The 17,381-nt window shown below is 32.4% G+C and overlaps 1 protein-coding gene across 1 annotated transcript in view; it reads left to right on the forward strand.

Moving 5' to 3' along the window:
• Nucleotides 1–17,381, forward strand: part of LOC145258326 (methionine--tRNA ligase, cytoplasmic-like) — a 94,831-nt gene that overhangs the window by 18,137 nt on the left and 59,313 nt on the right. Inside the window, exons 4-7 of the mRNA XM_080116476.1 lie at nucleotides 4,086–4,217; nucleotides 6,535–6,610; nucleotides 12,832–12,923; nucleotides 16,305–16,457. Coding sequence (XP_079972602.1) covers nucleotides 4,086–4,217; nucleotides 6,535–6,610; nucleotides 12,832–12,923; nucleotides 16,305–16,457 — 453 coding nt within the window. The remainder of the gene's footprint in view (nucleotides 1–4,085; nucleotides 4,218–6,534; nucleotides 6,611–12,831; nucleotides 12,924–16,304; nucleotides 16,458–17,381) is intronic.

The raw sequence follows: 17,381 nt of genomic DNA on the forward strand, positions 1-17,381 counted from the left end.
TGTTGCAACAATAGAATTGTTTAAATTGTTCTATTTTAGAAATATTATTTAAAGTTGGTTTATTTAATTTATATTAAATTTAATTTACGTTACATGTAATCTATTTTGAATTAATAGCTGACAACGGTTGCGTTTGAAACTGGAAGTAAATTTATTTATTTAAGCTATGAGAGTTATTTCCCCTTTAAGCTATGAAAATTGCTTTGCGTTTGATTTTCATAGACCAAGATGGATGTGTTTTATGCTTTCCTAAATCCAACATCTGGTCACTTTTCGTAACAAGTTAGGATATTCGGTGTATCTTAAATAGTATGTGACTAATCCCTCTGCTTGGCAAAATATTTTGGCCAGGCAATGCCAGGTATATACTGCTAGTGTGCTTATATAACTGTATACATATATATCTTGCTCATACTTTTGTATAATGCTGATTTTTTATTTCGCCTTCTTTTCTGATGAGAAGCATTTAGCTTTGAAATACCTTGGCCTAAAGTGGTTTCCTCTTTGTTTCCCTTATACTTATTGTGATCATCCTTAACATCATTAATATGGTGATGTAACAAAGTTCTAATGTAACTTAATCATTATCTCCCTATTGTTTACTAGCGGGGGTACCTGGTGTTGTCCGGGTGTTTATAGGTGTAAAAAAAAAAAAAAAAAGGTTCAGTAGTCAGGCAGGCTCGAACCCGTAACACAGTGATGTGAAGACGGAAAAGTAAGCGAAAGATAACATGACATTTTACCGCTACGCTACGAGGCCATAGGAAGTGAAAAGCGTTCAAATTTAGCGATGTCAATCAAAAAGTTGACTTGTTAAGTGAATGCGCAGAAATGAATGTTGGCTGAAGGCCAGTTCAGATTTCCGTTGTTTCATTTATTTATTTCTCCACGATGTTGTGGAAACCAAGCTCCCTGGAAAAGGGGGAACTCTCAAATGAATAGCAATTGTCTGATATGAAGGGTTTTTCCCACATTGATCAAAACTGATTGCCTTAGAAGGCCAGTGAGCTGATTTGATTTGATTCAGTTTCGTTTTATTTATATGAAAAAGACAAACAAACACTGGAGACCAGGTTTTCTTTTTTTTAAGAAAACTCGCTGAAAATAAATGCAGAGATGACGACCGTTCGCAAATTGTAAATATTACAAGCTAAGGAGTATATAAAAAGTTCTAAAATATAGTACCCCCCCCTCCCTGAAAATAAAATACTTTGCTGGGCATACAAAAATGCGTGTGGCCGTTTTGCCTTTTCCATACAGATAACTGATAGATAGGTGACCATTTGGGAATACCAAGCGCTGTATGTAGGAGGATGTTGAAAGCTCTTCGTTCAAACTCCTCGGCTTAACATTCGCAAGTAACATGTATTGGAACAAATACATTGAGGAGATTGCCAACGTTGCTGCAAGGAAGGTGGGTTATCTCTATTGTGCTAGAAAGTTGCTTCCGTCTAAGAGTATCCTGTATCTGTACAAGGCCACCATTCGTCCATGGAGTATGGAGTATTGTTACCACATTTTGGCTGGTGCATCCGCCACTAGTCTCTCTTGCTCTTAGTCATGGTTCAAAAAAGAATCTCCAACATAATCAGTTCCGCACTATCAACCAAACTCCAGTCTCTGTCCCATCGCCGAAATGTTGCGTCCCTGTGCCTGCTTTACAAGTACATTCATGCAGATTTTGTATTTATTATTATAGAGCCAATTCTCTATTGATCATTATATTGTACCTAATATATAGTAGTAATATCAAAAGTTAAAAAAAAATGACTTGTGCACCATCAGCTAGATTTGAAATCAAAACGTATAGCTCTCCAGCCTTATCTGTTAGCATATGACCAAAATCTACACGTATACAAAAACTGCAAAAAAAAAAAATGACGTTTAACTTATAATTTTCAATTAGCACATAAGAGCAAAGTAGTTCAAGATGGAGTACTGTTGCCACATCTGGGCAGGAGCTGCTAGAAAGACCTTATTCTGCCTTGACAATTCAAAATAAACTTTGTAGTCTAGTGGGGATGCCCTTTTCTCTTTCCTGCAACCTCTTTCCTACAGACGAGATGTTGTAAGCTTGTATGTGCTTTATCGTTATTTTCGTGCTCGTCTGAGCTCCAATCTATGGTCCCCATCTTTGGCAAATTTTCACGAAAAACACTTGTCTTGCTGAAATCACTATCAATAATTTCCCCCCACTGTGCCTAAACCTAGATGTAGATTCCATGAACAAAGCTTCTTTTTTAGAAGGTCCTGGGTATGACCTTAAACTATATCCGATGGTGAGTCCCCAGTTTGCAGGTTTTGGGTAGTGTGGAGCCACCCTTTAATTGCCATTGCTCCCAGGTCCACTCTGACCCGGAGTGGTAGTACCTGTTAGGGTGCCAACTATGGGTTAAATAGAAACCGACTTAAAAAAAAATATATACTCTATTAAAAAATTGTTCTTCAAAATCACTGGATTTGGCATTAAATAACCTGAAAAGGGTTGATATGCCATAAAAAAAAAAACAATATTTCTTAGAACTGCACGCCTGTGGAACTCTCTTCCGTTTGCCTGCTTTCTAGCTGATTACAATTTGGTCATCTTCAAGTCCAACGTAAACAAGTTCTTGATGAGCCGTCCCTACATGTAATCCAATTTATGAAATTTCCACTACTAACGATTGCTATAATATTATCCCATTGACTACACTCATTAACCCTTATTCTCAAGTGGCCTCCGGGTGACTCCTTTGTAAAAAAAAAAAAAAATGCGCAGAAAAAAAACAGGTATACTTGCGCCAGACCATGGTCAGTGTCTTTTTATTTCAATTTTGACTCCTTATCAGCTAAAAACAAATCGAAATTGTGCTACAGGTCCAAATACCCTATATATCAAATTCCAACTTTGTAGACCCAGTATTCAAAGAGGAGTTTGTTAGAGATTTTTTGCATACAACCAACAAGGTCACTTTTAAATATATGAAAATATTTCAGTGTATTAGAACATCTTCATCTTAAATTCTACGCAATTATGCAGAATGTAGAAACTATGCATAAATAGAATCAGTGTAATAGTGAAATGAAACAATTATCTAATAAAAAACTATAAAAAATGAATAAGTAATTAACACTTGTTTCTTAAAAGAATATGCAAATTAGTTAACCTTCATGTAGTTGCGCGCATATTCATGACTAAGTATATTAAGAAGTTTGTTTAAATCTCTATCTATACTTTTATATAAAAGGAACTTTGTCTGTGAATTTGTTCCCTATGGACTCAAAAACGACTGGGCCGATTTTTATGAAATTATACATGTAGGAACATTATGTGGCTGGCAGTGTTCTTAGATAGATTTTGTATCGGAATGTCTTCGATAAGTATCAATAATCAAAATAATCCGATCATTAAAGGAACAGGCGATTTTGACCAAAGTTAACACCTTACACAGCCTAACATCACAAGTGCATTTGAGAAGTTTTATTACCATACAAGCAGGAAGGCCCAACATATAAAATCAACAGTAGGTTCTTTTATATGACAGGGGTGCATTCAAAATTAATATTTCTGTTTGGAGCACAATTAAAGTATGATACTGGACTTTTGCATTTTAAATTTTAATTCAAATATGTAAAAAAGAATTTTATAAAATCAACAGTATGTTCTCTACAGTGCAATGCAAACTACAATATATTGTGAATTAAGTCACTGTGAAAGGCATGGGAGCTTCCTCCCTGTGCACCACGATGGGTCTTCAACTAGAGCACGCAATCAATCGATTTGAATGAAAAATGGTCGATTTCACCGATGTCGATGACAAAAATATGGGTGAAACATTTGTTGATTGTTAGTCAGTTCCGGGCAACGTTGGGTCTCCTTGCTAGTAATTTTTAAATAGGAAAACTAGGTTTTTAATAATTTACCATCTTTCCAAGAGGTTAGGCACAGGGTCAAGATTAGGTTTGATAAAATTGTTTCTGTGGAATGGATTGGATTCAAACTTAGCACACCTAGGTTTTCAGTCTGTATCGTTGACCACTTAGCTACCAGGATTGACCTAGCTGCTGAAGTTTTATTTGTTTGTTTTTTATTTATTTTTTTGTAGATTGTCACAAATAATTTGTTGGCGTTGCATTCTGGGATTGCTAAGGAGAAAGCTGTTGATACGTCTGACCTGAATTTGTTACTAAAATATATTAACAAAAAATTGGACAGCAAAGATGAAACCCTTGTGAAAGTAAGTGTGAATACAAGCATTGCACTAATATGGGACATTTTTTTATTTTTTCTAATTTCTACAAATGATCCAGAGAGCAGCTCATCACATATAGCTGTCATGTTGTATAGATAACACATAGCAGCAGAACAGGAAAAAAATAGTAGCTCATATTAATGGCAACTTTCTGTCTAATAAGACAATGACATTCTACATCTAGTCTGGTGCACTGCAGCATCTGTTGTAGCTACACAGTTCGGAGCTGGAGTTGGTTCTCCGGATGCAGGCTTGGGCAGGTGATAAGTTAAGCACTTAGCTGCCAGGATAAACCTAACTGCTGAAGTTTTATTTGTTTGTTTGTTTATTATTTTTTTGTAGATTGTCACAAATAATTTGTTGGCATTGCATTCTGTAATATTTTACTATTTTAGTAAGGAGACCTTCATTTGCCCAGTTACCAGAATCCTCCTCTTGGCGTTGCAAAGTCCGACGGAAAGGCAAACCAATACAGTCGGAGCCAGCGCAGCTGCAGGAATTGCCAGAAAGGTGTTGCAGTGGTTCACCATCCATCTATTGGGACTCCAAACTGGATTTTTGTCGGGGTTTACAGATATTAAAATCTAACAAATATTTCCCTTGAATTCATATTATTTGGATTCATCGGACTACTGTTCTCATTTTGAGTGTCATTTTCACAACGTTTTGGTCGATGTAACCTCTGACATTCTTTAGGTGTATCTTGTTGAACTCAGGAATGTTTCTGTTGAACTTGGGGATTTTGAATGGAACCGTTTATTTACTTCACAGGGGGTAGCATGCTCTTGTTCCATCAGCCATGACTGGATAGAGGTCCTAAGTAATTTCTGTGTTCGACAAAAGCATTCCCAAGTTCAAGATACACTTGAAGAAAGTCGGAGGTTTCATCGACCGAAACATTGTAGAAATGATATTCAAGATGAGAACAGTAGTCCAATGAATCCAAATAATACGAATAACCAATCCTCATCTCAAAAACTAAAAAATGTAATTTCCCTTGAAATCGTTTAAAAACTGCTACATCATCTAATCAACAATTTTCTTCACTTTAAAGAAATCTTCAATTTTTTTTTTTCATCTATAATATGAATCTCACCTGTCTATTTAAATGTATGTATGTCTGCCTGCCTAAAACTTTCGACAGAGGCAACGGATTTTCACAAGCTCAACCCTTTGCATACCAAATATCGAAAAATTGGCTAAAAACATAAATTCCTTCACCCTGGGCACTTTTCGACAAGGAGGGCTTGCTTTTTTTGCCGATATTTTTTAAAGTCATCCCTTCTTTTCGATTGTCTAGCCTTAATTTAAATTTTGCTGTTTCTGGTTTGGTGATGGACGCAACGACAAAGACGTCACATTTTTTTTTTTTTTTTACATTCTTTTCCTCCTTTTTGGTACGGGTTCGAGCCTGCCTGCCACCACTTTTTCTTTTTTTGTTTTGCTCAACACCCACCTCTAAACACCACTGCAACGCCGGGCACCCAGGCTAGTTTTTAAATAAGTTATAACTCCCAGTAATTTTTCTGGTGTTAGCAGATCAGGCTGTTTGAAGACTTAAATGCACCAAACATTGATATTATTCTTTTTTCCTTTTCTTTTTGCAAAACTCAATCATGTTCTGCAAAGCCAAAAACGAAATGTTTTTTATACAAAACAATCAAACCAAACACCATAAATATTTGAAAATATAAAGAACTTGAAATATAAAAACTTTAGTTCTTATTTAGAATCGAATTTAATTAAAAAAAAAAAACACAGAAAGATCTTTTATATGTGTGTACCCGTCACGGAACAAAGATTTCATATTCCAAAAATTACATTAATTAATAAAGTAGTTTTATTTTTAACTAAGAAAATCAAATTTTATTAGTATCTGAGAAGTAACTATCTCACCTGCCATTAAAAAACAAAAGTCAAAAACAAAGGGAGATAACTCAACAATAATTTATAAATACTAGATTTATGTTGTAATGCTGACAAATTCCCATTAGTCACTTAAAAATGATTTTCTTTATAAAAAAACAAACTATTTGATCAATTTATGTGATTTTTGGAATATTAAATTCCTTCCCGTGTATCATAAAGATTTTTCCGAAGTGTGTTTTTGTTTTAACAAAGCTGAGTCCTAAATAAGAGTCAAACTTTTACCAAAAATGACTGGATTCGGCACTAAATATGTCTGCTTGCTGGTATGATAAAAAAAAAAAAGTCTTAGGACAATGTTAACAAGTTTGTATAATTATAGACTGACACCGAATCTTCATTGTAACAAGATATTTTTTTTTTTTTATTTCTGCAGGAAAAATTAACAGTTGCTGATGTTGTTGTATGGTCAACACTTTATCCGATTCTTTCCAATGATAAAATCGTTAAAGGTAAACTTTTCTTTTGAATTTTTACTTATTCAGCTATTTTCTCCTCCTCCTACTCCTCACCATCATCATCGTATTCAGTTTAATGTCTGTTTTACATGTTGGCATGTGGTGGACAGCTTTTAGAAATTGTCTTCCAAACTAAGCTGTTTCTGCATGAACTCTTCAATCTAATAGGTCCCACTTTGCCAACTAAGCTCCAACCGTTGTCTCATTGCCTCAATGTTGCATCTGTGCCTGTTAAAAAAATTTGACAAAGGGGAGGCAACTAATAAAGATCGATAGGGGATTATCTCCCTTTCATTACCAAAATTTTAAGGGTGTACGATGTTTGTTTTTTTTTTTCTATAATTAGAGGCTCCCAAATGCTACTAAAATCTAGGCCTGATCTGCTTAGTAATTTTTTCTTTTCTTAGCATTATGTGCTGCCTCCTTCAGTTGCTTGACAGAAACATTGCATGAATACCATTCAAAATGAGAACAATAGTTCAATCAATATAAGTAATATAATACCGATTTGTTTTTGTGTTAAAAAAAAAAACCTTTTTCAAAAATTAGTCAGATGGTATTAAAGTATTTGCTTTTAGCTGCTCAGGAAAATCTTGTCAGACAGGCAAATTGAATGGCATATTGAAGACAATAGCTGAATCCTTAGGAAATTCCAGTCCATCGTAGAATGAGAAAACGGATAGTTACATTTAATGCAGCCAATGTATCGTATCCATTAACAATTACAAGAAACATTTCCAACCATCAATTACAATGGCTAATAGCACCATACTGGAGACTCCAACAGTCAATCTCTTCAGCCTGTCAGGTTTGTCACTTGGCTTTCTTTCCTTATTTTTATTTTATTTTTTCCTTGAGGAGATGAGTAGGGGGGAGGGTCAGTCAGAGAGTTTACATACACATTTCTTTCTTTTTTTCTTTTTTTCCTTTTCTTTTTCGTTTTTCCTTTCTCTTTCTGTTTTCTTTTTATTTTTCTTTAAATACTAAATTCCAAAATTTAACAGTTTAAAAGTCAAACAAGTGCAGAACCTCATTCAATATAAATAAACATATTTATTCATTAAAATTAATTTATTAAAATGTATTTTCAATATAAATAAACATATTTATTTATTAAAATTAAATTATTAAAATGTATTTTCAATATAAATAAACATATTTATTTATTAAAATTAAATTATTAAAATGTATTTTTCAATATAAATAAACATATTTATTTATTAAAATTAATTTATTAAAATGTATTTTCAAAATAAATAAACATATTTATTTATTAAAATTAATTTATTAAAATGTATTTTCAATATAAATAAACATATTTATTAAAATGTATTTTCAATATAAATAAACATATTTATTTATTAAAATTAATTTATTAAAATGTATTTTTAAATATAAATAAACATATTTATTTATTAAAATTAAATTATTAAAATGTATTTTCAATATAAATAAACATATTTATTTATTAAAATTAATTTATTAAAATGTATTTTCAAAATAAATAAACATATTTATTTATTAAAATTAATTTATTAAAATGTATTTTCAATATAAATAAACATATTTATTAAAATGTATTTTCAATATAAATAAACATATTTATTTATTAAAATTAATTTATTAAAATGTATTTTTCAATATAAATAAACATATTTATTTATTAAAATTAAATTATTAAAATGTATTTTCAATATAAATAAACATATTTATTTATTAAAATTAATTTATTAAAATGTATTTTCAATATAAATAAACATATTTATTTATTAAAATGTATTTTCAATATAAATAAACATATTTATTTATTAAAATTAATTTATTAAAATGTATTTTTCAATATAAATAAACATATTTATTTATTAAAATTAATTTATTAAAATGTATTTTCAATATAAATAAACATATTTATTTATTAAAATGTATTTTTCAATATAAATAAACATATTTATTTATTAAAATTAATTTATTAAAATGTATTTTTCAATATAAATAAACATATTTATTTATTAAAATTAATTTATTAAAATGTATTTTTCAATATAAATAAACATATTTATTTATTAAAATTAATTTATTAAAATGTATTTTCAATATAAATAAACATATTTATTCATTAAAATTAATTTATTAAAATGTATTTTTCAATATAAATAAACATATTTATTTATTAAAATTAATTTATTAAAATGTATTTTCAATATAAATAAACATATTTATTTATTAAAATTAATTTATTAAAATGTATTTTCAATACAAATAAACATATTTATTTATTAAAATTAATTTATTAAAATGTATTTTCAATACAAATAAACATATTTATTTATTAAAATTAATTTATTAAAATGTATTTTCAATACAAATAAACATATTTATTTATTAAAATTAATTTATTAAAATGTATTTTCAATATAAATAAACATATTTATTCATTAAAATTAATTTATTAAAATGTATTTTCAATATAAATAAACATATTTATTTATTAAAATTAATTTATTAAAATGTATTTTCAATATAAATAAACATATTTATTTATTAAAATTAATTTATTAAAATGTATTTTCAATATAAATAAACATATTTATTCATTAAAATTAATTTATTAAAATGTATTTTCAATATAAATAAACATATTTATTTATTAAAATTAATTTATTAAAATGTATTTTCAATATAAATAAACATATTTATTCATTAAAATTAAATTATTAAAATGTATTTTTCAATATAAATAAACATTTATTTATTAAAATGTATTTTTCAATATAAATAAACATATTTATTTATTAAAATTAAATTATTAAAATGTATTTTCAAAATAAATAAACATATTTATTTATTAAAATTAATTTATTAAAATGTATTTTCAATACAAATAAACATATTTATTTATTAAAATTAATTTATTAAAATGTATTTTCAATACAAATAAACATATTTATTTATTAAAATTAATTTATTAAAATGTATTTTCAATATAAATAAACATATTTATTCATTAAAATTAATTTATTAAAATGTATTTTCAATATAAATAAACATATTTATTTATTAAAATTAATTTATTAAAATGTATTTTCAATATAAATAAACATATTTATTTATTAAAATTAATTTATTAAAATGTATTTTCAATATAAATAAACATATTTATTCATTAAAATTAATTTATTAAAATGTATTTTCAATATAAATAAACATATTTATTTATTAAAATTAAATTATTAAAATGTATTTTCAATATAAATAAACATATTTATTTATTAAAATTAAATTATTAAAATGTATTTTCAATATAAATAAACATATTTATTTATTAAAATTAATTTATTAAAATGTATTTTCAATATAAATAAACATATTTATTTATTAAACTTAATTTATTAAAATGTATTTTCAATATAAATAAACATATTTATTTATTAAAATTAAATTATTAAAATCTATTTTCAATATAAATAAACATATTTATTTATTAAAATTAAATTCGATATTTTGATTCCAAACAAAATCTTCATCAGGAAAATTATTTTTTCATTTTCTTTTTTTTTTATATGCCATGGCGATGGTAATGCTTGGCATTTATTCTTCAAATGTTGGTGAAGTGTAAGGTTTAGATGTCTAGTACAGTCGAGCACGTATTTGTTAAATAATAGAAAATCTACTGTTTATAGTAAACACTGTTGATATTGGAATACAAAATTTTTAATTTAACGGTTTATAGCTAAACAAGTGGAGAATTTCTTTTAAAAATTATTTATTAAATTTAAATTCAGTAAATGGTACTTGTGACCCAATGGTGACCGGGCAATGCCAGGAGACCTTGATTAAAGAACAGCTTGTAGTCTGGGTGGCCCATTGACACGAATTCAGGAGAATTCGCACGGCTGGACTCTAATGATGATGATGATGGTTTGATGTTGTTTTAAACAGAATACGTCTGTTTCTTGGTGGATAATCAAAATGATCTCCCCTCCCCCCTCCTATTGACGTAGGCGTTTTCCGGCACCTCAGTCGGATTCAAAACTGACGGTACTAAGGGTAATTCGAATTTTGACTGCGTAGCCGGGAGGTAGACTGTCCTCGAAGCACTCGGAGATAGGTGAATCACTGGAGATGCGACTTGACCACGACATGCTTGGTTCAGGTCCTTGCAGCCACCAGAGTACCACATTTACTCCGTTTTCATTTTGCTGACTTCGGTCGTTGCAGTGTGGATAGGAATGGATTTCAAATGGGCAATCCACCGAGGAGGGATGTGGCAGCCTGAGTAGGTGGTGGTCATAATGGAGCGGGGCAGAGCTGCACCCAGAATTAGGTAGCCAAGTTAGTCCGGTGAGGATGTGGTTAGCATAATAGCCTAGCCAGGGAGGCACGCCATTGTGGTCATAATCATATGGTGATAATAACACGGTTGGTATGGATAAGGCAGAGAAAAAGGTGGGGTAAAACCAAGACATGGACAATAAGAGCACCTGAGTGAAAAGGGGATACCAATAAGTGCACTATGTCTAGATCAGGCAGAATGCAAGAACTGCAGTCTCCGGTGGAGGGGACCGATATCCCGGTGGAAACGCCACCTGCAAACGAAATGTCAAGGCCCACAGCCAGCAGGTTGAAACCTGCTGTTAAGCTGAAAATTATCAAAAATTAAGAAAGGAAAAAAAAACACAGAGAAGGGGAGAGTGACACGTAAATGTAAGGGGGTGTGAGAGCCCTCATTTTTGTAGTGAACTGAAAGACATTTTCTTTGCATGCATAGTCCCTAATTGAATTGTCACTTCTCCCATCACCTGATCTAAAATACACATGCATGCACATACACAAACACAGAAGACGAGAGCAAAAAAAAAAAAACACAATTGTTGATTTTTGGTTGACATCTATATGAAAGACTCTTGGACTTTCAAGTGAACAATTATCCTTTTTTTTTTTTTTCTTTTTTAAATTCTCATTCGATTTTTTTCTTGTTTTTAGAGTATGGGGGCTGGCAAGTTGTGATTTTTGGTTGTTTTGTTACTTTTTTGTTTGTTTCTCTCTCTCTCCCTCCTCACACTAGAGGCAATTGATCTGAGAACTTGAATATTCCGTTATGGACGGTCCGAGCCCGGGGTTAGGGCTTGGGTGTCATTTACAAGGTAAAAGACAAAACAGGTAGGGGGCGAGCTGTGACCCGATGGGGACCGGGCGATGCCAGGAGACCTTGCCAGTTGATTAAAGAACAGCTTGTAGTCTGGGTGGCCCATTGACACGAATTCAGGAGAATTCGCGCAGCTGGACTCTAATGATGATGATGATGTTTTGATGTTGTTTTAAATAGAATACGTCTGTTTCTTGGTGGATAATCAAAATGACCCCCCCCCCTCCTCAGGAATGGATACTACAGCGCGTGTCAACGCCAGAATAAGTCATAAAAATAATTCCGAAAATTAACAGATGGACTTATGCGTTGAGGGACCACCCAGGCTGGCATGCATGGCAAAGACTTTGTGATTAATTGGACGTGATGGTTTGTGTTCCTGGCGAAAGGATGTTATTCCCTTACTGATGTGTTGAGAGAGGGGTGGGTGGAGAGAAGATGAGAGAGGAAAATCTCTTTCCTTTTCTTTTTCTTAGATAAATGTAAAGGTCGCTTTTTATCATTTTCTTTTCTTTCCCTTCTGCGACCAAGCGGCCAGGCTCTTACTGCCCCCCCCCCTCCGAACAAAGGCGCGGCCACTGATTGGTTGACCGCCACTTTTGATCGGTATCATATTTTTTTTTCGCTGTAATAATAAAAAAAAACTACTTGATCAAATTAAGTTAAAAAAATTTTCCAGAGAACTTCATTCCTTAACGGATACGTACAATATAATTTTTTTTCAAGATTTTCAATTTTTAATGTCTTGATTAAACTGTACAAGTATTCAATAAATAAATGTTTATTTTTTGAAAATGTTTTGCTTTAAACCGATAAATTTAAAATTTTGTATTCCAATATGATTTTCTATTATTTATTTTTTCTTTAGTTTTATTATTGGGAGAGGGAGAGGCAGTCAAAGAGCTTACCTACACGTGTCTTTTAATTTTTTAAAACTTTTCTGTTTTGTTACAGCTTTCCCCTTTCAAAGCCAAGAAATATCCCTGCCAGTCCTTAAGGAAGGATTTTTTTTTTGTTTGTTAATTAAAAAAAATACACAATGAAAATTATCTTTTTTTTTTCTTTTTAGGATGGGAAATGGAATATGTGAATCTCTTTGATTGGTTCAAGAATATGTCATTCCGCAAAGAATTCCGAGATGGCTTGAACCAATTGATGGAAGTAAGTCTGGGAATCTATTTGGTTGGAAGATGGGGAAGGGGGTTTCTCCCCAAAATTGATTTATATGTAAAAAAAATCTTTCTTTTTTTTTTTTTTTTTTTTTAGTCTATAAAAATATAAACATTTTTAAAATATAAAGATCAAAACAATTTTTTTTTTTATGTCTCCCCAATTTTTCTGTTTCTCCATTGTCCTCTCTATCTCTTGCCTCTCTTTCTTCTCTTTCTCTCTCTTTAATTTCCCTCTCTCTCTTTCATTTCCCTCTCTCTCTTTCTCTCCCCCCTTTCCTCCTCTCTCTCTTCCCTCCTCTCTCTCCCCTCCTCTCACTCCCCTCCCCTCTCTCTTCTTTTTCCTCTCTCTTTTTTCCTCTTTCTCTTCCCTTCCCCCCTTCTCTCTTCCTTTCCTTCTTTAACTTTCTACTCCAGCAGCCCCATCATTTTATCTTCCTGCCTCCATCATCAGGTTCGTACAGACATGTAGTATACACAAACAACAACATTGCAAAAACAGGATTCAAGATGGCGGTCCCTAGTGAAAGGGCTGGCAAAATAAAGATAGCTGGATACCTTAAACATAGATATTAAGATGGCCAAACTTCACTCTGACAAAACCTTTGACTGTTTATTGTGCAGGGAAAAATCCAATCGGCAAAAGAAATCCACTACACAAGATAAACACAAAGGAGGCTGATGATGAGGAGTATGCGATATATTATGTATATGTTTTCTCTAATTTATTCATTTGATCATATATATTTTAAAAATCTTTTCTAATTTAGAACTGGTGCTACCAGATTAAGCTGTCTAAAGACACTGGCTTCCTGAACAAAAATGCATCAAATTGTGAATGTTATTGCTGCTATCGTTTCCTTTTGCAAAACTCAATCATGTTCTGCAAAGTAAAAAAACAAAAACAATTTTCTGCTACAAAACAACCAAACCAAACACCATGAATAAATATGTAAAGAACTTGAAGCAGAATCTTTTTTTTTTTTTTTTTCTGAAATTACTGGATTCAGCATTAAATTGGGATACTATGGTCAACCCCCAGTGGCGTTAAATGCTAGGAAGTAAGAGAAAAAAAGACGTTTGGAAAGGAAGTGTGTTTAGTGAGTAACAAAAGTATTTATCAATAGACAGTGAATAGGAAACTGTTGACCAAGATAGACTAAAGAGAAGTAAGGGTTGACTTTAAATTCGGGTGTGACAAATGGCTGTAACAGAGATATCGAACAATGAAACTGCGAAATTTTTAGATTTGGGGAGTGGCTATGAGTCGGCAACAATAGAAACAATCGATAACAGTTCAGTGGGACTTTGACAGCAGTTGGAGTTTGGACTCGAAAGAGTTCTGTTGAAAGTTTGGATGCAATTGCAAACAGATTGAGGCTTGGGGCAGGTTAGGAAAGTTTTGGGAAATCAAGATGAACTTATAGCAACAAACAAAGCCTTGACAGGACGTAGATGTGGGCCTTAACGTGTAGCGGATTGATGGAAACACACACATACACACACAGTCCAATCGATATACTTGTGAAACATTGGAGTCTGTGTTTTGTTTTCTTAGCTGTGAACTTGTGCGCTCCCTCGACAGCCACCAGTGTGAGAAAATAACGATAAAGCCAAGTACGTGCAAGGATGGAGTACTGTTGTCACATCTGGGCAGGAGCTGCCAGGTGCATCTTATCCTGCTTTGACAGAGTTCAAAATAGACTTCGTAATTAGTGGGGGATGCCCTTTTCTCTTCCCACAGAAAAGATGTTGGAAGCCTGTCTCTGCTTTATCATTATTTTCATGCCAATCTGTGGTCCCCTCATGCCTGACTTTCACAAAAAAAACACTCGTCTAGTTGAAACCACTATCAATAATTTCCCTCACTCTTTATCTATGTCTAAAGCTAAACGTAGATTCCATGAACAAAGCCTCTTTCTTAGAACTGCACACCTGCGGAACTTTCTTCCGTTTTCTTGCTTTCTAGCTAACTACAATATGGTCATTCATATTATTTGGATTCATCCGACTACTGTTCTCATCTTGAGTGTCATTTTCACAATGTTTCAGTCGATGTAACCCCCGACCTTCTTCAGGCGTATCTTGTCGAACTAGGGAATGTTTCTCTCGGATTCGGGAATTTGGACAGAATTGTGAATGGTACCCTATATTTACTTCATGGGGAAAGCATGCTCTTGTTCTGTCAGCCATGACTGGATAGAAGTCCTAAGTAATTCGCGATTGTATTTTTCAGTCGCCCACATTGAGGATTCAACCTTCAGAAGAATATCACTTTTTACAATTGATTTTTCCAAGTACTCTAGCCACTGTGCCATGGGTCCTTGCACAAGTACTAATGGCGCAGTGGTTAGAGTACTTGGAAAAATCAAGTAAGGGCCACATCATGCCACCTCACGAAGTCGGCTTGAAAGTAAGCACCAAAGTATACTTGAATGTGTTGAAGAGGTGTAGTGATCCGCTGATGCAATCAGGTGTCCACTGGCAGACCCTGTGTATGGCAGCAGGACTCAGTGCCGACTCACAAGTCCAAATAGACCCAGGCTTGGCTTCAGAAAGAATGCTACGACTTTGTATTCTTCTCTCACTGGCCTCCTGCCCTCCTCCCCCGATCTAAACCTGCTGGACTACTTCACTAACAAGAACATCACTAACATGACTTCCTACAACACCAAAGCCTGATCACTGCCATCCACCGAATATTCACCGAGTTCCCGCCAGCGCTTCTGGAAAAAGCATGCGCCCAGTTCTGGAATCGTATCGAGGCGATGATTGAGGCTGAAGGCGGCTACATTGAATAGATGTCAGCCCTACTACATAATCAAATTACCTGAATTGATTTTTACAATAAAAGTTTTAAAATAAAGCTGTAGTGTTGTTTTATTTAGGGCGACACTTTTTATCGTTTCACCTGTAGAAAAAGATTCTCACTTGATGTTGGGATATTTTTTTGATTTTCTTGTGACATTATTTCATGTTGATGTTTTGACATTTAATCTTATGTTTCTGTTTTTGTATTATTCATTGGACTACTGCTCTCAAATTGAGCATACTTTTCAGTGTTTCGGTCGATATAACCTCCGACCTTCTTCAGGTGTATCTTGACCTCTATCCAGTCATGGCTGACGGAACGAGCACGCTACCCCTATGAAGTAAATAAAGGGTTCCGCTCGAAATTCCGTCCAAATTCCTGAGTTCGACAGAAACATTCCTGAGTTCGAAAAGATATACCTGAAGAAGGTCGAAGGTGTTATCGACTGAAACGTTAGGAAAATCACACTCAAGATGAGAGCAGTAGTCCGATGGATAATAATACAAATAACCAATTCTCATCTCAAAAATTCAGAAACATCATTTCTGTTTTTCTTCTCAGGTTGGTGGTTCTGAGCCGAAAATCCAACCAAATGGCACCAGTGCAAAGAAAGAATCTCACAAAGATTCCAAAAAAGATGCCAAATCTTCTGGCAAGAATAATTCTTCAAATGGTCTTCCATCAAAACCGCTTCCAACGTCGGATCCTGATCAGGTAACACAGAAAACAAACCAAATTTTTAATTTAATTAAAAATAAAATTTTGTGCAACTTTACTATAGTGTGTCTTTGAAAAAATGCATTTCAGATAAAAATATTATAACGTAGTTACATGTCATGGCGAAATTATTATGAATTCCAAAAATTACGAAAAATGGTTCAGTAGAAAAATAATTATAAGTAAAAACAGAATTTTTTGAAGTTGTCATTTTTCACTGTTAATTAACCTTTTAGAAGATCGAAATCAAGAGGAGATAACTGCATTCTACTGTTTAAGTTGCTTTGCTTAACCCTGACCCTTTAGAATAGGGATCTCCAAAGTTTTTGAACGGACGGCCATATTGCTGACTTTTTAGAGCTATATGGGTCAAAATAAAAAGAAAATGACCTGGACGTGTTTTATACTCTTTTGCTTATTATTAGCTATTTTTTTTTCTCTACCAAACCTCATTCTTTTAATCATTTTCTGAACAAAAAAAACCCATTACACTATTTTCACACATTTCCATTTAAAAATTTTTTTCTTGGATATTTTTGTTTTCCATGAGAGCTTCGCAGTCCGGATTAAAAACTTGGTTAGCTGGATCTTGCTCACGGGCCATAGTTTGAAGATCGAAATTAGGGGGAGATAACTGCATTCTATCTAAGTTGCTTTGCGCAGAATCGAATAACATCATCTTTCAGATCGGCCATTTTGCTTTTTATCGATATACTGCACGCTCCCCCCCCCCCTTCCCCGAAAATCAACTCTAGCACATCTTCTACTGGACCAGTTTTCGTAATTTTGAGAATTATACTAATTTCGACATGACATTTAAGTATGTAATAATGTTTTTCCCTGAAATGCCTTTTCCAAAAATACACAATTGGATCGTATGACACACTATAGTAAAGTTCCCCAGACACAGATTCAATAAAT

The sequence above is a fragment of the Euprymna scolopes genome, chromosome 33 (genome assembly GCF_053919585.1).
Source record: "Euprymna scolopes isolate OS-2025 chromosome 33, ASM5391958v1, whole genome shotgun sequence".
Taxonomy (NCBI): Eukaryota; Metazoa; Mollusca; class Cephalopoda; order Sepiida; family Sepiolidae; genus Euprymna; species Euprymna scolopes.